The 17,309-nt window shown below is 48.7% G+C and overlaps 1 protein-coding gene and 1 non-coding gene across 3 annotated transcripts in view; both read left to right on the top strand.

Annotated features, from left to right (window-relative positions):
* Positions 1 to 15,200, top strand: part of WDR88 (WD repeat domain 88) — a 28,862-nt gene extending 13,662 nt beyond the window's left edge. For both annotated transcript variants that reach the window (XM_008140083.3, XM_054710805.1), the window contains exons 5-11: positions 1,766 to 1,904; positions 3,133 to 3,262; positions 6,654 to 6,841; positions 8,548 to 8,630; positions 10,594 to 10,662; positions 12,671 to 12,763; positions 14,814 to 15,200. In XM_008140083.3, coding sequence (XP_008138305.2) covers positions 1,766 to 1,904; positions 3,133 to 3,262; positions 6,654 to 6,841; positions 8,548 to 8,630; positions 10,594 to 10,662; positions 12,671 to 12,763; positions 14,814 to 14,990 — 879 coding nt within the window. In that variant the 3' untranslated portion in view covers positions 14,991 to 15,200. The remainder of the gene's footprint in view (positions 1 to 1,765; positions 1,905 to 3,132; positions 3,263 to 6,653; positions 6,842 to 8,547; positions 8,631 to 10,593; positions 10,663 to 12,670; positions 12,764 to 14,813) is intronic.
* Positions 15,201 to 16,892: 1,692 nt separating this feature from the next.
* TRNAT-AGU (transfer RNA threonine (anticodon AGU)) lies at positions 16,893 to 16,966 on the top strand. The gene has a single exon. It is a non-coding gene; the product is annotated as a tRNA-Thr (tRNA).
* Positions 16,967 to 17,309: the final 343 nt, after the last annotated feature.

The following is a 17,309-nucleotide window of genomic DNA, read 5'->3' as shown; positions in this document are numbered from 1 at the left end:
GGTGGGGATAATGGGTCATGGCATTTCAGGCTGAGGGAAAGAGACCCTCCTCTGTGAGGTGTCTGGATTTGATGAGGCAAGAAGTAGCACAGAGGCCAGAGGAAAAGGCCCCTTGGCCAAAGCATAAGGGTTCTGGGCCTTTTCCAATCTGTTCTCTATCTTGAAGGGGCCACCACCCATCCATCCAAACTGCCCTGAGACCCCCCTCTCTCCTGCTCAGCCCCCAGCAGCCCAGCCCTGCTCAGGCATCTCGTCAGGGTCTCCTGTCCCATTCCCAGTGCCCTTCTCCCAGCAGCTCCTCATCATGTCTCCTCTCCCTTCCTCCTCTTTCCTCCCCTTGAAAAAACAACCTTTCACCATGGCCAGTGTTGCTCAGTGATTAGAATGTCAGACCTCACACCGAAGGGGCCTGGGCTTGATTCCCAGTCAAGGTCACATACCTGGGTTGCATGAGCCATCTCTGGCCCTGGTTAGAGCGCATAGGGAAGGCAACCACTTCCTGTGTCTCTCTCACATCAATGTTTCTCTCTCTCTCTCTCTCTCTCTCTCTCTCTCTCTCTCTCTCTCTCTCTCTCTCCTCTCTCTCCTTCTTCTTCTTCTCGTCCTCCTCCTGCTCTTCTTCCTCCTCCTCCTCCTTCTCCTCCTCCTCTTCTTCCTCCCCTTCTTCTCACTCTCTCTGAAAAGCAATGGAAAAAGATACTCAGGTGAGGATTAAAAAAAAAAACACCAAAAACATCTTTCTCTTAGTGCAAAGATCAGTTTATATTCATTGTAAACTTTTTTTAGAAAGACAAGTCAAGATAAAAAATAAAAAACACACCCAAAATTAAAAACCTTAAAATCTCCAGAGATTATAGTTAACATCTTTCTGTCTCTTTTCCTATGATTACATATGTTTACATAGCTTTTCCTATGATTACATATGTTTACATAGGAACACAGACAAGTATGTTCTGTTAACAACATAATATCATTCAGTACACATCAGCATCATGCTTTTTAGTGGGTGTGTGGATTCCATGGGACCAATAGGTCATGCTGTGCTCCACCATTCCCTGGTACAGGACACTCGGCTGGTTTCACTCTGGCGTAAACAATGATACAATGAGGAAAGTTTCCATGTAATTTTTATACATATGCAGCAATGTTTTTTTGGATATAGAGCTGGATTTTATTACTAATTTGGTATAGAAACTTGGTGCTTTTAAAATTGCTCTCCAGAAATCTGTGCCAACTCATACCCTAGGCACTGGAGGAGAGCCCACTGTCTCCCACCCTCACATCCCAGTTATCATAATTTAAAAAAATTTAACCAGTTGTGTAGGTGAAAATGAGACTACCATTGACCTTTAAGCATTTAATCAGATGCTTACTTCTTCTCTTGTAGTAGTGAATTTCCCGTTCTTGCCTCCAGCCAGGTTCTCTATTTTGGATGCTTTCTTTCATTTCTGTGCCAAAATGAACAGGGTTAAAGGTGGCCAGTACTAGAACCTCGCTGCCCGTTCTGCTGGGTGCTCTCCCTGCCCTTGTTCATCAATCATGGGCATAGATTAATTAATCAATTACACTTACTAATTAAAACCAAATGAACTTAAAAATTCAGTTTCGTATTTGCACTTGCCCACGGTAAGTGCTCAATGCCACGTGTGGCCAGTGGCGAGGATATTGGACAGCATCTAGCTGGAACATTTTTATCACCACAGAAAGCTCTACTGAGCAGCTGGGCTAGAGAGAAAACAGCCTTTTAACCCTTGCCGTATTTCAGTGGAAGATCAGACATGAAGGCTTCATAACCTCCTGTAACTTTTCTCCTGACGGTAAATATGTGGTCTCGGGCTTGGATGTGGATCGTGGAATCTGTATAATAGACGCAAGAAACGCCACGACTGTGTCGCACATCAAAGGTGAGTTTGCATGGGTTCCCGGCTCTGTTCTGTCGGCCATGGTAACAGCTGCTTGTCACTTGACCGACTGACTTTCAGTTGCTTTATTTGGTGAAACGGTAATAGTATGAGCCACGTAATTAAAGATGGGACACGGATGGCTAAAAACACCGGCTGTTAATGCCAAGACCAGTCCTCATCCATTCAGTTGGTGCTTGTAATAAATGAAACAATGTTCTGTTCCAACATCATGTGAACATTTAAAGTCCAGTCTCCTGTTGAGTGGAAGCTCAGCCTTCTTAACGTTTTGCTCTATTTTCTAAATATTAAAATAATAATGATTGTGTGTCAGTTTCCTGGTGGTGATGATATCATTATGCAAGGTGCGGCCATTGGGGGAACTGGGCATACAGGATCTCTTCACATTATCCTTATAACTGCATGTCAGTTGGCAGTTATAGCAAAATAAATAATTAAAAAATACATAATCTTTGTAATAAAATTTTGGTGTGTAAAGCCAAAAGTTAAAGACTGTTGTGCCTATTCTGTCTCCTCCCTAGAGATGCCTATTCTAAACAATATGTTGCTGGGTGGCCTTCCTGAACTCTGTGTGTGTGTGTGTGTGTGTTTGTGTGTGTGCACGCGCACACACAGGCAGTGTTATTTCCCATATGTGCTTTATGTCTGTTTTTATCAGTGTGGACCCATGATATGTGCAGTTCTCCACAGCTTGTATGTTTCCCTTAATGTATCACTTCCTACTCTACCTCTCCTCACTCTCTGGGTTCTAGCTGCTCACCATGCTTCTCTATGCCCTGTCCCACCTCTAAGCTTTTGCTCATGCTGTTCCTTCTGCCTAGAGCATTCTTCCTGTCCTGCTTCCCTTGATAACTTCTGGGCCCTTCCTCGACCTCTCAGAGCTGTCCCAGGCTGGGCCAGACTTCCGCTGGCCAGGAGCTGTGTGTGAGGTAACTCACCCTCCTCTCATGGCCCCTGGCATGCTGTGGGGCATTGCCCACTCAAGGGTGAAACCCCATCAGACTGGGAGCTCTGCTGGGACAGGGAGCAGGTCGGCTGTGCTCCTGTTCAAAGCCTGGCACCTGTGGTAGGCATTGGGGAACGTGTGGGAACTGGAATGGTGTTTCTGGACTGTTGTCACTGTTGGGGAGTAGTATGAGCCTCTGGGCCATGAGAAGCAAGTAGCTCAGGATGTGGGACATGGGTAATGCGACCTTTCCCTGTGCCACAGATCATCACAAAAGATCAGTCACAGGCTGCTGCTTCGACCCTGATAGCCAGAAGGTGGCTTCCGTCTCACTGGACAAGAGCATCAAGATCTGGGATATTACATCCCAGGCCACCCTGTTCACCATCAACAAGTGAGGAGGGGCCCAGGAAGCCAGGCAGCATCCTGCAGCAAGAGAGGGGAGCAGGGTCCCCTTTCATGCCCTCCTGGATTTGGCATGCATACCTTCAGCTTGTTAGCCAGCATCCATGCTGGGCATCTCCAGCTTGGTCGCGGGTGCTATGAAGAGGCTGCAGAGGGGGAGAGGGAAGGCCAGGGAGACCACCAACTGTGGCCTGTGGGATGGGACAGGCTTCGGGTGCATTTGTCTCAATGTGAGCCAACATCATCTTAACTGGTTTTAACGTTTTCAAGTAGTAAACATAAATATTTTGTTACACACACACACACACACACACACACACACACACACACACATTTGCTTCAACTGAGAAACATAATTTAGAAAACTCAAGAGGAGAAGGAAAGTCTACTATATTTACCCATATTTTGCTTACTATGTTCTGTCTTCCTTTCTGATGTTCCAAGTTTCTTTCATAATTTTACTGCTTTCTTTCTGTTTAGAAAAACCTCCTTTAGCCATTCTTTTAGGGTAAGTTGGAGGGCCATAAATTCTCTTAGTTTTCTTTAATCTGAAAATGTCTTGATTTCCTTTTCATTCCCAAAGACTATTTTTGTTGGATATATAAATCTGGGTTGACAAGTTTTTTTCAACATGTAAAAACTGTCATGTCACTTTCTCTGGCTTCCATGGTTTCTGATGAGAAATCCACTGTCATTCAAATTGTTTCCCCCTTTTAGGTGAGGTGTCATTTCTCTCTTGCTGCTTTCAAGATTTTTTTCTCTGTCTTCACTTTTCAGAAGTTTAATTATGATGTGTCTGGGTGTAGATTTCTTTGAGTTTATTCTATTTGGAATTATATATTTTTGAATCTATAGGTTTATATGTTTTGCCAAATTTGGTAACATTTTAGATGTAATTTCTCTGATTACTTTGTCAGCCCTACCCTCTTTCTCCTTTCCTTCTGGAACCCTGGTGAAACAAATGCTTAGATATTTTTGTTATAATCCCACAACTTCCTGAGGTTCTGTTCCCCCCGCCCCCCCATTTTTTTGATAGGTTAATTTATACTGTCTGCCTTCATAGTCACTAATGCTCTCCTCTGTCCTCCCCATTGAGTTTTTAATTTTGGTTACTGTATTTTTCAGTTCTGAAATTTCCATTTGATCAGTCTTTATATCTTCTATTTTGTGTGGGGTTTTTTTGGCTGAGGATTTCTATCTTTTTGTTTGTTTCAAGCATGATTGTAATTGCCCATCAAAGCATTTTTAAAAAATTTAATCTTCACCAGAGGATTTTTTTCTAATTGATTTTTATGTTTTGTTTATCTTCATCTGAGGATATCGCCCCCCACCCCCCGCCCCATTGATTTTTAGAGAGAGGGGAAAGGAGGGGAAGAAACAGAGAGAGAGAAACATTGATGTGAGAGAGACACATTGATTGGTTGCCTCCTGCACATGCCCCAATTGAGGCCGGGAATCGAGCCTGCAACCAAGGTACATACCTTTGACTGGATTCGAACCCATGACCCTTCAGTCTGTGGGCTGATGTTCTAACCACCTGGCTAGGCTAATTGATTTTTAGAGAGAGGGGAAAGGAGAGAGAGAGAGAGGTGAGAGAAAAACATCAGTTAGTTGTCTCTGTATGTGCCTCAACGAAACCCAAAACCTAGGTATGTGCCCTGATCAGGAATTGAACTCACAACCTTTTGGTGCACGGGACAACAACCAACGGAGCCACCCAGCCATGGCCCATCAAAGCATGGCTACTTAAAAGAGATAGGGATGGGACTGCAGTTTCCCCCAGGGCATTTGGCTGGAGTAAGGTGGCTCTTGTCCAAAGGTGTTCTGTTTTCTTAGGCTCCTCCTTTGGCTAGGGAGAAGGAGTCCATTTGGAGGCCTTTTCTTTCATTCTCCCTTGCCTTGTTGTGGTTGTTACAAGGTTTTCCAGTACCCAGTCCAGGAAATATGAAGCAAAAAGAAAACCCTAGGGCCTCACAGCACGCCCTCCTTTGGTCCCAAGAGCCCTGGCTTGTCGGCCTTCTTTTCTCCACCCTTCACAGTCTTCTGTTTGCTCTGTACATGCCCAGGCCTGTTATCTGTACTGTGCGGGAGGAATAGAGAGAAGTGCATTGACTCCATCTTGTCCAGACAAGCACGTGCAACACAAGCACTTCCCCCAAACATTGGTACTAAGAAAAGTGGTCTTTTATGAGAAGTGGAATTTGTTTGAAATGAGAACCTATCCTGGAAAAGAGAAATAGCCCTGGTCTGAACCCCAGTGACAGTGTCCAGATTCTGGGGAGGCGTTTATTTTCCATCTCCAGGTTTAAACCCCAAGGAGAGTATCTGGATGCTGAGATGGTTCTCAGCCCAATAGGCACAGAAATTTGGAAAGTTTTACCCTGGACTCCTACCCCCTCCACACACACACATAGATCTTGCTCAGTTTGTGCATTTCAAAGAACTAAGACAGAGTCCAAAACTCTGACCTGAGCACTAGAAAACAGTTTTGTCCAACCCTTTCCTCAGGTAAAAGGATTGATTTTATGATCCGGGCAACTAAGAGATGCTCATTTATGTTCATAGATTTGCTTGAAAACTCTGTCTATAACAGGAGATGAGAATCATGGGGAAAATACTTTGAGGATGACAAACAACAAAAAGAAGTTAGCAAAATGCTCATAGATTTTTTTTTTCCAAAACAAGAAAACATTTAAAAATTGAGAATGGATAACCCAAAACTATAGTAAATAAAAGCACAACATTAAAATATGCTTTAATAACACTGAAGACAGACAAAGAGAGTGAGCAGTTGAGGTAAAGAGGAGGGGGCAGGGGGGCTGGGGAGACTAGCCAAGCTCCATGTCCTGGAGAGAGAGGAGCCGGAGACTGAGCAGGAGAGGCATGTGATCCAGCGCCCAGGCCTGAAGGGCTGTGAGTCCATTAACCATCCGGACAGCTGTTCCAGCTGCTCTCTTTCCTCAAGCCTCAAGCAGCTCTGGATGGTGCAGTGGTTCTCTGCAGGGGCAGTTTGCACCCCAGTGGGACCCTTGGCAGTGTCTGCAGACAGTGTTGGTTGTCACAACTGGGTGTGAGGGCTACTGGCATCTAGTGGGTGGAGCCCAGGGATGACACCCAACATATCACAATGTGCAAATCAGTTCCCTATCACAATGAGTTATTCGGTACAAAACGTCAGTATTGCCATGATTGAGAAATCCTGGGACAGTGAGACATAGTTAGAGCAATTACTGTCTGGACCACAGTAGGCAGGAATGAAGTCCATAGGTCACAGGGCATCAGCTCCAGTGCCCTCTCCTTTCACCCTCACCCCATGTAGGTGGGTCATCAGATTTTGTAGGAGCCAAGTGCTAACATGTGCACCCTCCCATCTGTTCCAGGGCACATACCAATGCAATCTCAAGCTGCTGTTTTACCTTCAGCGGCCATTTCCTGTGTACAAGTTCTTGGGATAAAACCTTAAAAATATGGAACGTCCATACAGGGGAGTTTCGAAACCGTGGAGCCTGTGCAACTCTGATGCACGGCCATGAAGGTTCTGTGAGTTCCTGCCACTTTGCCAGAGACAGTGAGTAATCCACACTTAGGAGGATTCTGCACCCGTGGGAATGCTGGGCAGAGTCCCTCATGTTTCATTCACATGAACTTTCCTCAGCACAGAGCTGACTTTCAATGCTGCTGGCAGTGAGGGTGGATTTCTTTTCCACAAGAACAATCAAGAAAAAGACAAGAGAGAGATTCATAGACATAGTTTGCAAGTGACAGAAACTCAGTCCAATGTGGTGTGAGTAGCAAAAGAAATTAACTCCTGCAATGGGCAAGTCCAGGGTCAGGTCTCACTTGAGATGTGGCTGGGTCCAGATACTCAGACTATGTTGCCGGGGAGCCAACTCTTCTACTTAGATCAGCTTCTTTCTTGTATTGATATTTTCCCCAAATAGGCAAAGTGGCCCCTGCTGGTTCAAGCCAACAGCGGTTCTGGCTGCTGGCACTCCTGGAGAAAGAAGCTCCCTCTGATGGTCCCAGCACAAGTCCCATGGGAGACTCCCATTGGCTCAGCATGGGTCACATGCCCATCTCTGAACCAATCACTTTAGCAGGGGGTGAAAGGTACTGATTGGCCTGGTCTGAGTGACTTGTTTATCTCCAGAGTTAGAGGTTAAGGTCAGTACACTCTGAAGCAGAGGGACTGATAATAGGTGAGGGAAATTGGGAAGCTATTTCCAGATGAAGGGCAATGACAATAATGGCAGTTAACCCCAGTGTGGGAGTGACTGCTCCTGATACCCAGGGGCCAAAGGTTAAACTCCTCCATCCTCATGGAGTGTGTATGGGGAGCACCCAGGCAGTACCCACACAATCACAGTATGACTTGAGAAATGCAAGGGTTTTTCTGAATAACTTTTCCTATTCAGAAGCAGCCTCTGTGTAAGTCAGACCCCACTATGAGGTGCCTGCCAGTTTCTATCCTTGGCTTTATTGGGTTCAGGGTTGCACAGTCAATCGCTGCTATTTGCAGATTCCATCTTTGTCAATTGCAGGCTAAAATTAATTTGTAACCCTAAAGTCAATACTCACGGCACTTTTGTGGTCACTCGTGGATACATGAATTGCAGTGGGGGAGCTTGAGTTAGCCTGTGCATGCATTCCCACTGAAGTTGAACAAAGTGACTCACTGCCTTATTGTTTCATCTCTCTTATCATAACGTGTACTTTTTGTGGTCTATTTAGTGCCACGTTTCACAGTTGGTGAGTTGCTGTTGAAACCAGACCCCTAGTACAAGGTTGCAGTGCTGTCCAGTGTTCCTAAGTGAGACAAGGCTGTGATACGCTTTACGGGGAAAACACATGTTACAGAAGCTTTGTTCAGGCAAGAGTTACAGAACGGATGGCCATGAATTCAGTTCTAATGAATAAACAATATATATCAAATAAGGTGTCTTTAAACAGAAACCGACATAAAACAAGGTTATGTAGTGATCGGTTAAGGAAATGTGACCAGAGGCTCACAGGAACCTAACCCTGTATTTTCCTTAAGAACAATGGTTCAGTATTTGCTAATTCAGTGTTTGCCATGACTTGACAGAATGTAGCTACCATTAGTAATGAGAGTCAACTGTAACTGGGGTTGAACCGTCAGGAAGGGGTCCGAGTGTCGTCAGAGTGAGCCATGAGGCGCCTCACTGACGCAGCCTCAGGCCCACCGGGACCTCCCACAGGAGGAAGCAGTTGGCTGGGGAAGATGACCCCTGAGACTCTCATTTTGTGTTGCAGCATCTTTTCTCGTGTCTGGAGGGTTCGACAAGACTGTGGCTATTTGGGATGTAGGAGAAGGCTACCAGAAGCTCTCCTTGAAGGTACCAATGCCAGCATCAGATAGAGCCTCTGAGCTTTGTTCCTTAGTCATTCCATGCGGGGTGGTGGATGCTGGGGGAAAGCAGACCTAGATGTCACCTGTGGAGCTGATACCCCTGTGGGGAAGGACAAGCAGATCATCAACAGTGTGAGTGAAATGGAGAAACCACAACGGGCGATGTGATAGAAACGGACGGCAGGGACAAGTCCGTGGTGGGTGGGAAGGGAGGGCCTCATGGAGAAGGCGGCCTTTGCGCTGAGAATCAGATGGCAATGAAGGACTGGATGAGCGAGGCTCTCGAGGGAGGGGATTTCAGGCAGATGGAAAAGCAAATGCAGAAACTCAGAGATGGGAAAGCGTTTAAGAACAAGAGAAATTACTGTGCAGAAGGCTGAATGCCACAGTGAGGCGTGCACAGAGAGCTGTGGGCTCCAAAACGGAGGGCGTCAATTGGGTGCTTTTGGCTGCAAGTTGGAGAAGACTCCACTCCAAGTAGCTCTATATAAGGGCATGGATTATCCAACACGGCCAGAGGTCAGGTGGTCCCAGGACCGGCCCCTTCACTGCCGCGGCTCCACCCTAAAATGTCTGCACACTCCCTGATCCTATGATTTCATGGCACATTTGGCTGGGAATGCTTGCATCCATGAGTCTTGGTCTCTCTGTTCCCTGTGACCAAATGTAGACGATGTCCCCTTGATCACCACAACATTCAGCCTCCCAAGGCTGGTCCGTCTGAGCTTTCTTCTCCGAGCATTTGGAGGGGCAAAAGGAGTTTACATCACAGCAAATAAATGGCTTAAAACTGAATGTTCAACTGCCCTGTGCTTAAAATTAAGTCCTTTTGTCCTCCTGTTCATTTGTTCTACTCACTTTTCTTCTTCTTCTTCTCTCTCTCTCTCTCTCTCTCTCTTCTTCCACCCTCAAATTCTTGCCCTTTTGTTATGCACATCAGTTTAACCTTCTCTCTGGTTTCCTGTCCTCCTACCAAACCATGTTGCCTCACTGTCCACCTCTGCATAAGAGGAAGGCCAAAGAGTGATAAGGATGCTAACACAGAGCCCTGACGTCATCAAATGTCTGTCCAGCAATGGTATCCATCTCCTCTGAGCTCCTTTGTATTTGAGGAAAACTATCCCCCATTTGCTTAAGTCTGTAGTCACTTGAAGCCAAAAGCCCTCTCACCAATTGGACCTGTGAGTAGTATTCCCTAAAACAGTGGTTGGCAAACGGCGGCTCGCGAGCCACATGCGGCTCTTTGGCCCCTTGAGTGTTCTAACGCCACTTCTTCAAAATAGACTCGCCCAGGCCGAAAACCGACTTCTGCGCATGGGCCACGAAGTTTCAATCGCACTGTATGTGCGCGCCCGCACGTGGTATTTTGTGGAAGAGCCACACTCAAGGGGCCAAAGAGCTGCATGTCGCTCGCGAGCCGCTGTTTGCCGACCACTGCCCTAGAACAAAGAAAGCAAAAGCCTGCAAGAGGTGCTCTGGCACCAGCTGGGAATACAATAATTCTTTTCCTGTCCTCCTGTTTTTAAAAAACACACGAAGGCCCAGCCGGTGTGGCTCAGCGGGTGAGCGTCAACCCATGCACCAACAGGTCACAGATTCCATTTCTGGTCAGAGACCATGCCTCTGTTTTGGGCTCAATCCCCCGTAGCGGGTGTGCAAGAGGCAGCCAATCGATGATGATCCTCTCTCATCGATGTATCTATCTCTATCTCTCTCCCTTCTTCTCCCTCTAAAAATAAAGAAAATAAAAAAGACATACATGTGTACCACAAGCCTTTACATTCAGTCTTCCACCTTAAATGTCCTTGGCAAAACCAGGGAAGCACAACTACTAGTGGTTACTCTTACATGTAAGCAACATTGGGTTCTTCACTTTTTTTGTTTGGTTTGTTTTTGTTGTTCTACAAAACCTTTCCTCTAGATCCTTGTTAAAATTCTGTTTTCCTCAGGGCCATAATGACTGGGTGATGGATGTTGCCATTAGCAACAACAAGAAATGGATCCTGTCTGCTTCAAAGGTAAAAGTGGCCAACCTTTGAGTGACTTAAAATCTCCATTGCATTTGTGAGAATTGGTGATTAACAGAAGCACTGTTGTCAAGTAAAATTGTTGGGCAGGCTCAGTTTGAGGGCCACACCTGGCCAGGCTATCCCCCTCCAGGGAGCTGCGTGTACAGGGAAAGGAGGTTCCCTCTGTCCCCTCAAGTGGGGAGCTGCCAGGTATTTCTGTGTCTGCACCGCTGGCATCTGAGTCTTATTGGAACAAGGGCCTGGCCAGACTGGTGAGTGGTAAAGCCAACAAGAGGCCTTGGAGGGAAAGGCATCAGCTGTAGACAAGGAGCAGAGATCACCCTGAGGTCCCAGGTGAGTCTTCCCTCCCTACCTCACTACAGCCTGGGATTCCCAGTTCAGTGGCACATAGTGACTAGCCCAGGATATCCTGAGGGCTGTCCTCCAGGTGTGAGGACCAGAGAAGTGGGGAGTCACCTTGCCCCCCACCTTTATTAGAGACATGTCATTCTCTAAGCTGAGAGTTTGTAGGTCCATGAGACTGTGGACAAGACTCTGTCTACCATTACTAACTTATTTGGGAGCCAACCCAGGATACTGCCACACCTGGCAGAAAAACCATATGTGTCATTTTTAAAAATATATATATTTTATTGATTTTTTTTACAGAGAGGAAGGGAGAGAGAGAGAGAGCTAGAAACATCAATGAGAGAGAAACATCAACCAGCTGCCTCCTGCACACCCCCTATTGGGGATGTGCCTGTAACCAAGGTACATGCCCTTGACCGGAATCGAACCGGGGACCCTTGAGTCCAAAGGCCCACGCTCTATCCACTGAGCCAAACTGGTTAGGGCTCATTTTTTAATTTTATTTTTTAAAGATTTTTTTATAAATTCATTTTAGAGAGGGAGATATATCAATGTGAGAAAACACACCCACTACCGGGGATTGCACCCCCAACCCAGGCATGTGTCCTACTGGGAATCAAACCAGCTACCTTTCGGTGCATGTCCCGACAGCCAACCAACTGAGCCACACCAGCCACACCAGCCACACCAGGGCTATGTGTTATTATTTTAATACTAGAGGCCTGGTGCACGAATTTGTGCACTGGTAGTGGGGTCCCCAGCCTGGCCTGCAGGATCAGGCCAAAACTGGCTCTTCGACATCCCCCGAGGGGTCCCAGATTGTGAGAGGGCGCAGGCCAGGCCAAGAGACCCCACCACTGGTGCACGATCAGGGCCAAGGAGGGATGTGGGAAGTTGAACCTGCATCCTAGGTATGTGCCCTGACCAGGAATCAAACTCGCAACCTTTTGGTGTCAAACCTGCAGCCTTTTGGTATACTGGAGGATGTTCAGGGCCCCTAATCTAGTTTTACGTGTCTAACTGTCATTAAACACAACTGTGTAGCTTCCTTCTCTGGTGACGTATGGGTCATGCTGGCATTGGTCTTGTAATTGTTCTCATTTTCATTATCCTAACTCTTACAAAAACAGATCACAATAGGCACAGTGTTAAAAATTCTGTCAGCACTACCTTGAAAGCTCAACAGTTAATCCATAGGTAGAATCAAAGGCAAACTGTTAAAACTCAGAGTTACAATGCAGTTAAGCTGAATATTTAAGTCGCATCACTGGGGAGTGAATCACAGTGATGGATGATCTATTATTGTGACCTGCAAATTGTGGAAAACAGTATTGACCTGTGGAAGGTGAATCATCTATGCATATCCATTTGGCATTAAGATATTTTGCTTTCAGCTCCTATTATGAACTTCCACACCCAAGGCTGAAAAATGGGACATGGGGCTTGCAGAGCAAAAGCTGGAACGGTGCTGGAGAAACTGACAGTCAGTCCCCGAACTCTGCTCCTCTGCAGGTCAAGGTTCTCCACACGTAACCTGACGAGATGCACCGTCCTAGGCCTCCCCCCCCACCCCACTCCCCGCCCTGCCCCGCCCCCAGCCCACGGAGCCCATGTTGTGATGCTGGTTTGCTGTTTAACTTTTTTTTAGGATAGGACCATGAGACTATGGAATATTGAAGAAATTGACCAAATTCCTTTGGTAATCAAGTGCAAAAAGGCCATGGGCTTAAAGGTGAAACAGGTTGGTATTGGATAAAATTAAGCCAAGTGAAGGCTTTCATTAGTTACCACTACAAATTAATTTATTCTTTGAGCACACATTCAGTAACTGGGGATGAAACCATGAACAGATTGCAATCCTTGTCCTGAAGGAGCTTAAATTGTAAAAGGGGAGAAAAACAAAGAAATAAGAAGGTATTTAGTGAGTCCCATGGTGCTGAGTAATGGGGAGAAAAATAACATAGGGAAGGGGAATGTGAGTGCTGGAGGCTGCTCAAAGCGTAGGCAGGATAGGTCTCATGGAGAAGGTGACATTTGTTCAAAGACTTGAAGATGGTGAGCGAGTGAGATGTGCGAGTGTTTAGGGGAAGAACTTCCCAACAGAGGGAACAGCCAGTGTGGAGACTCTGAGGCCGAGTCTGGTACGTATGTGAGAAGCGGGGTGAGGAAGGCGACTGGGAAATGAGCCTGAGGGAGCACTGGGCACACAGCTGGATACTGCCGGAGCCTCCTACCCTCTGGCCGCAGACCCTCTGGTCAGGCTCTCAGTGCCCCACTGCCCATGGAAAGGGCTCTGGTGCCTGTTTCTTTCGTGGAAAGATCTCGATGGTAGGGCGAGCACATCCTCTGCTTCACCCGGTGCAGCCAGGGCTGACCACCGAGGTTCTCCCTGGGCGTGCAGGCCTGTCCCTACTAGGACCATGGAGCGGACACCTGGCTGCCACCTTAAGGGGCCGAGGAGTCTACCCTGGGCCCTCCGGAGTCTTCCTTCCCTTGGAATCCCACAGTCACCGAGGCTTGGCACCTTTCAGAAGGTCTGGCTGGGAGCCACTGCTTCTGGAATGACTAATTTAGGACCAGCACTGCGGGGTGGGGAAGTGGGGGGTGGGACCCACATGAACCTCGTTTCTGTGGCCAGCAGGTTCTCGTAGCCACTGTGGCCATGTTGGCCCTGAGGCCCTGGAAGCTGACTAGCTACAGAGCGGTGCTGGCCCATGTCCTCCACTCGCCAGCAGGAGCCGCCTCCTCTGAGCCCTGTCATTCTGGGGCTGGGCCAGGAGAAATTATACTGTGGAATAAAGGAGATGTAATTTTTTTTAAAAAAGGCTGGGTTTTCTCAGAGGCCAGATTTCTCAGAGGGCCTGCCCCATACAGGGCTTGGTCTGTCCTCCTGCAGGCTTTATATCCTGAAATAGGCAAGGGTGGCAAAGCACAGGAGCTTGGGGTGCTAGGGCAGGGGCATGCCACCTTGCAGGCTTGTCTCAGGGGGCTGTGTTGTGATGGGAACTCCCGAGAGACCTCTGCCCATGGCCCGAGAGCCCCCCTGCCCCACGGTGTTGCTCACTGGTTTGTGGGAAGCAGATGTAGTGCGTGAGCCGGGCTGCTCTATCGACTGTCCTCTGTGTGCTTTGGCCAGAAACAGGCTCTGGGATGGAGGAGGATGCTCAGCAACTTCATCCTCTAGCAAAAAATTCCTGCTTTGTTCAGAAACTGTGCTTATTCGCAATTCCTTAATTGATGTTAAGGAATTACAGGCGTCCTCACACTACGGCCCGCGGGCCACATGCGGGTGTTTTTGCCGTTTTGTTTTTTTTACTGCAAAATAAGATATGTGCAGCGTGCATAGGAATTTGTTTATAGTTTTTTTTTTTAAACTATAGTCCGGCCCTCCAACGGTCTGAGGGACAGTGAACTGGCCCCCTGTTTAAAAAGTTTGAGGACCCCTGAATGAGGATATCCCCTTGGCCCCATGGTTCTTTGCACGTTAGAACCCTCTGCCCTGTCGTCTCCACTGCCAAATGGCTTGCCATCCTGCCCCCAGGACCCCTGGCAACACTTGCACAGCTTTTTTTTGGGGGGGGGGGCGGGGGGGGGGAGGGAGAAGCCTATGCTCATTCTCTCTCAGTGGCCTGCAATTTCCACCCTTGCATGGACAGAAACCCGAGAGGAGAGGCAGCTCTCTCCTTAACCTAACCCAAGGTGGCTGGTCTCGGTGAGAGAATTCTAACTGCATGCCTTGGTCCCTTCTGACTAGCACCTCTTTTCTATTCTTTTTAAACATTTCATGTCAGTGCGAAGCATGTGAAAAGCCTTTCTCCACCTACGACAGTGACGTCTTTTCTGAAACAGTCACCAAATGTGTGTTCTGCCGGATGGATGCAAGTTTGTCAGCAGAGGCCCCCTCATCATCAGAAAAGGACTCACCCACAAGGGAGTGCGGTGTGGGCGATGACCACTGGGCCCTTTGAGTGACTTGAGCCCGGGCCAGCGCTCGTGTAGGTTCCAGGGCTGCAAGGACCTTTCTCTGGGCCCTTCCCTGGCTGGGTGGGCCTGTCACACTGGGGCAGGGGCCAGGCCCTCGCTGGGCGCCCACCGCTGTTCCCCCTCAGCTACACACACCCTATCGAACAGGATCGGATACTTTTAGTTTTTCAGGCAGAATAAACCTAGGTCCTTTTGGAAAACGAGTGTGCATGTGAGTTTCAGGAGCATCCTTGCCGTTTATGAGCTTTATGTCCTGGTGCTCATCCAGACACACTTGGATTCCCATTCTGGGCTCTGGAGTTGCCCTGTAAGGCAGACCTTGGGGGCTGGGACTAGCAACCCCTGAGGAAGGGCTTGTGAAATGAAGAGGAAGGTGTGTGGGGCCTCCTCTGTGGAGGGGACTGTGGGTGGCTCCCTGTCTAAAGCTCCCAGGTGGCCACCTGCCCAGAGCAGAGGTAGTCTAGTTAGGCAGGGGGGTGGTGGGCATTTCTATCACAGAATGCTTCTGACTCTCCACCCCAGGCTTTTCAATTCCCAGCATGCCTTCTGCTTCCACAGAACATCCACAACATAATTACTAAAGGGGCTCCCTTTCCCATTAGGTAGGCTCACATGTCAACTATCATTCGGATGCTCCTGGGTCCACTTAAAAAACGTAATTGCGGGACTCACTTACTTAGTGCCCATTGTCTGGCATCCTATACTTCTGCTCAGGAGCATCATAACCTGATGGTCATTCTCTGTGCTTAGTGATACCCTCCTCAGTCACAACCCCGGTGGCTGCGCAACCCTGGTGGCTGGTCAGCAGTCATCCATTTATTTACACATGTCAGAATTCACAGTCTCTCAGCAATTCGGCTCTCCTTTGAAGAGAAGTCCTATTGCTAGTAGTCTCCGTTTTCTGACACAAAAAGACATGCGTAGATGTATTCTTTCTGCTGTGGAGGATGGGTGGACTACGCACACCAACACTGTCCTCAGTGATGGGCACTTGGGTTGTTTCTCGTTCCTTTGCTATTACTAATAATACCGGAGCGAACCCTCTTGTTGCATGTATTCTTGCAGAAACTTAACATTTCTGTGGACAGGACTTTCCCACCTGAATTGCTGGGCGAATATCGGATTAGCAGCATATGGTTTTGTTGTTGCTCAAAGGCCGGGGCAAAGTGGCTGATGTCTCCCAGTAAGGCGACCCAGCCTGGGCAAGTAAGAAGCCTGGGTGGCACCCATGAATGGTGTTGGTGCTCCAGGGCCAGTAGCCTGGCTCCCTGGAAGTTCTCCATCGCTGTGTCCCCGGACTATTCCCCGCTCCGGGTCCCCAGAGAAGCGGCTCAATTGAAGCCATGGGTCTGGTCTCGACAGGCGTGCAGACGAGCCGCCAGGATAACAGGGCCAGCGACACCAATGGTCAGAGTGCGGCTAAGGCGGGCCACCGAGGAGGGCGTCAGTGCGATGGGTCCGATGCGTGGTCACGGCGGGCCCACCTCGGGGGGGTGCGCGCCCAGACCCAGCGCAGGGGTGGCCTGCGGTCCGGCCGCGATAGCGGGGCGGGGACCTTCTGAGCGGAAGGGGACTCGGCCTCGCGGGACAGCCTGGTGGAGTTCGGGGGCCAGGGCAGAAGGCTTGGGTGTGGCGCTGGCATTCCCCAAAGAAGGAAGCCGCTTGGCTCCACACCCGGACGCGGACACTGCAGAGACAGCGAAGGGAACGCAGCGCGGGTCCCAGCCACTGCGCGCGGCACTCAGGAGCGATCGCGGTGCTTCTCCGCTCAGCAGCATTTGTATACACCGCGCATGCGTCCGCCGCCGGCAAAAAACTCGTGCGCATGCGTGCACCGCTGGAGGATCTAGTAATGGGGAATAGATTCTCGCGGTACCCGTGCGGGCGGCGCCGTGGCTTAGTTGGTTAAAGCGCCTGTCTAGTAAACAGGAGATCCTGGGTTCGAATCCCAGCGGTGCCTGCATCCAGCGTCTCCGTGTCTTTTTTGCCCACTTCAAATTTTGCTCTGCACCCCTACCCTCCTCCTCCCCATTTCGGGGGTGAGAGGGTGATGCAGAGAAGTCCTTTCAGACTGTCCTGCATGCGGCGGGATGGGGCGCTAGCCCCCCGCTGGAGTCCACCGGAGGATTGAATCGGGCCATCGTGACCCCAGGGTAATCAAAGTATGAAAACTCTAGGGAGGGAACGGATCAAACAGTACCCCGAGTTTGGGGGCAGCTCTTCCAGGGGGCCAGGAGTGAGGCTGCGCCCTAAAGCCCGGGCTGGGTAAAAATCCACGGTCGGAGGGCCTGACTCCCAGCAAT

This window comes from Eptesicus fuscus, chromosome 21, assembly GCF_027574615.1.
Source record: "Eptesicus fuscus isolate TK198812 chromosome 21, DD_ASM_mEF_20220401, whole genome shotgun sequence".
NCBI lineage: Eukaryota > Metazoa > Chordata > Mammalia > Chiroptera > Vespertilionidae > Eptesicus > Eptesicus fuscus.
This window is presented reverse-complemented; position numbering and strand designations above follow the sequence as displayed.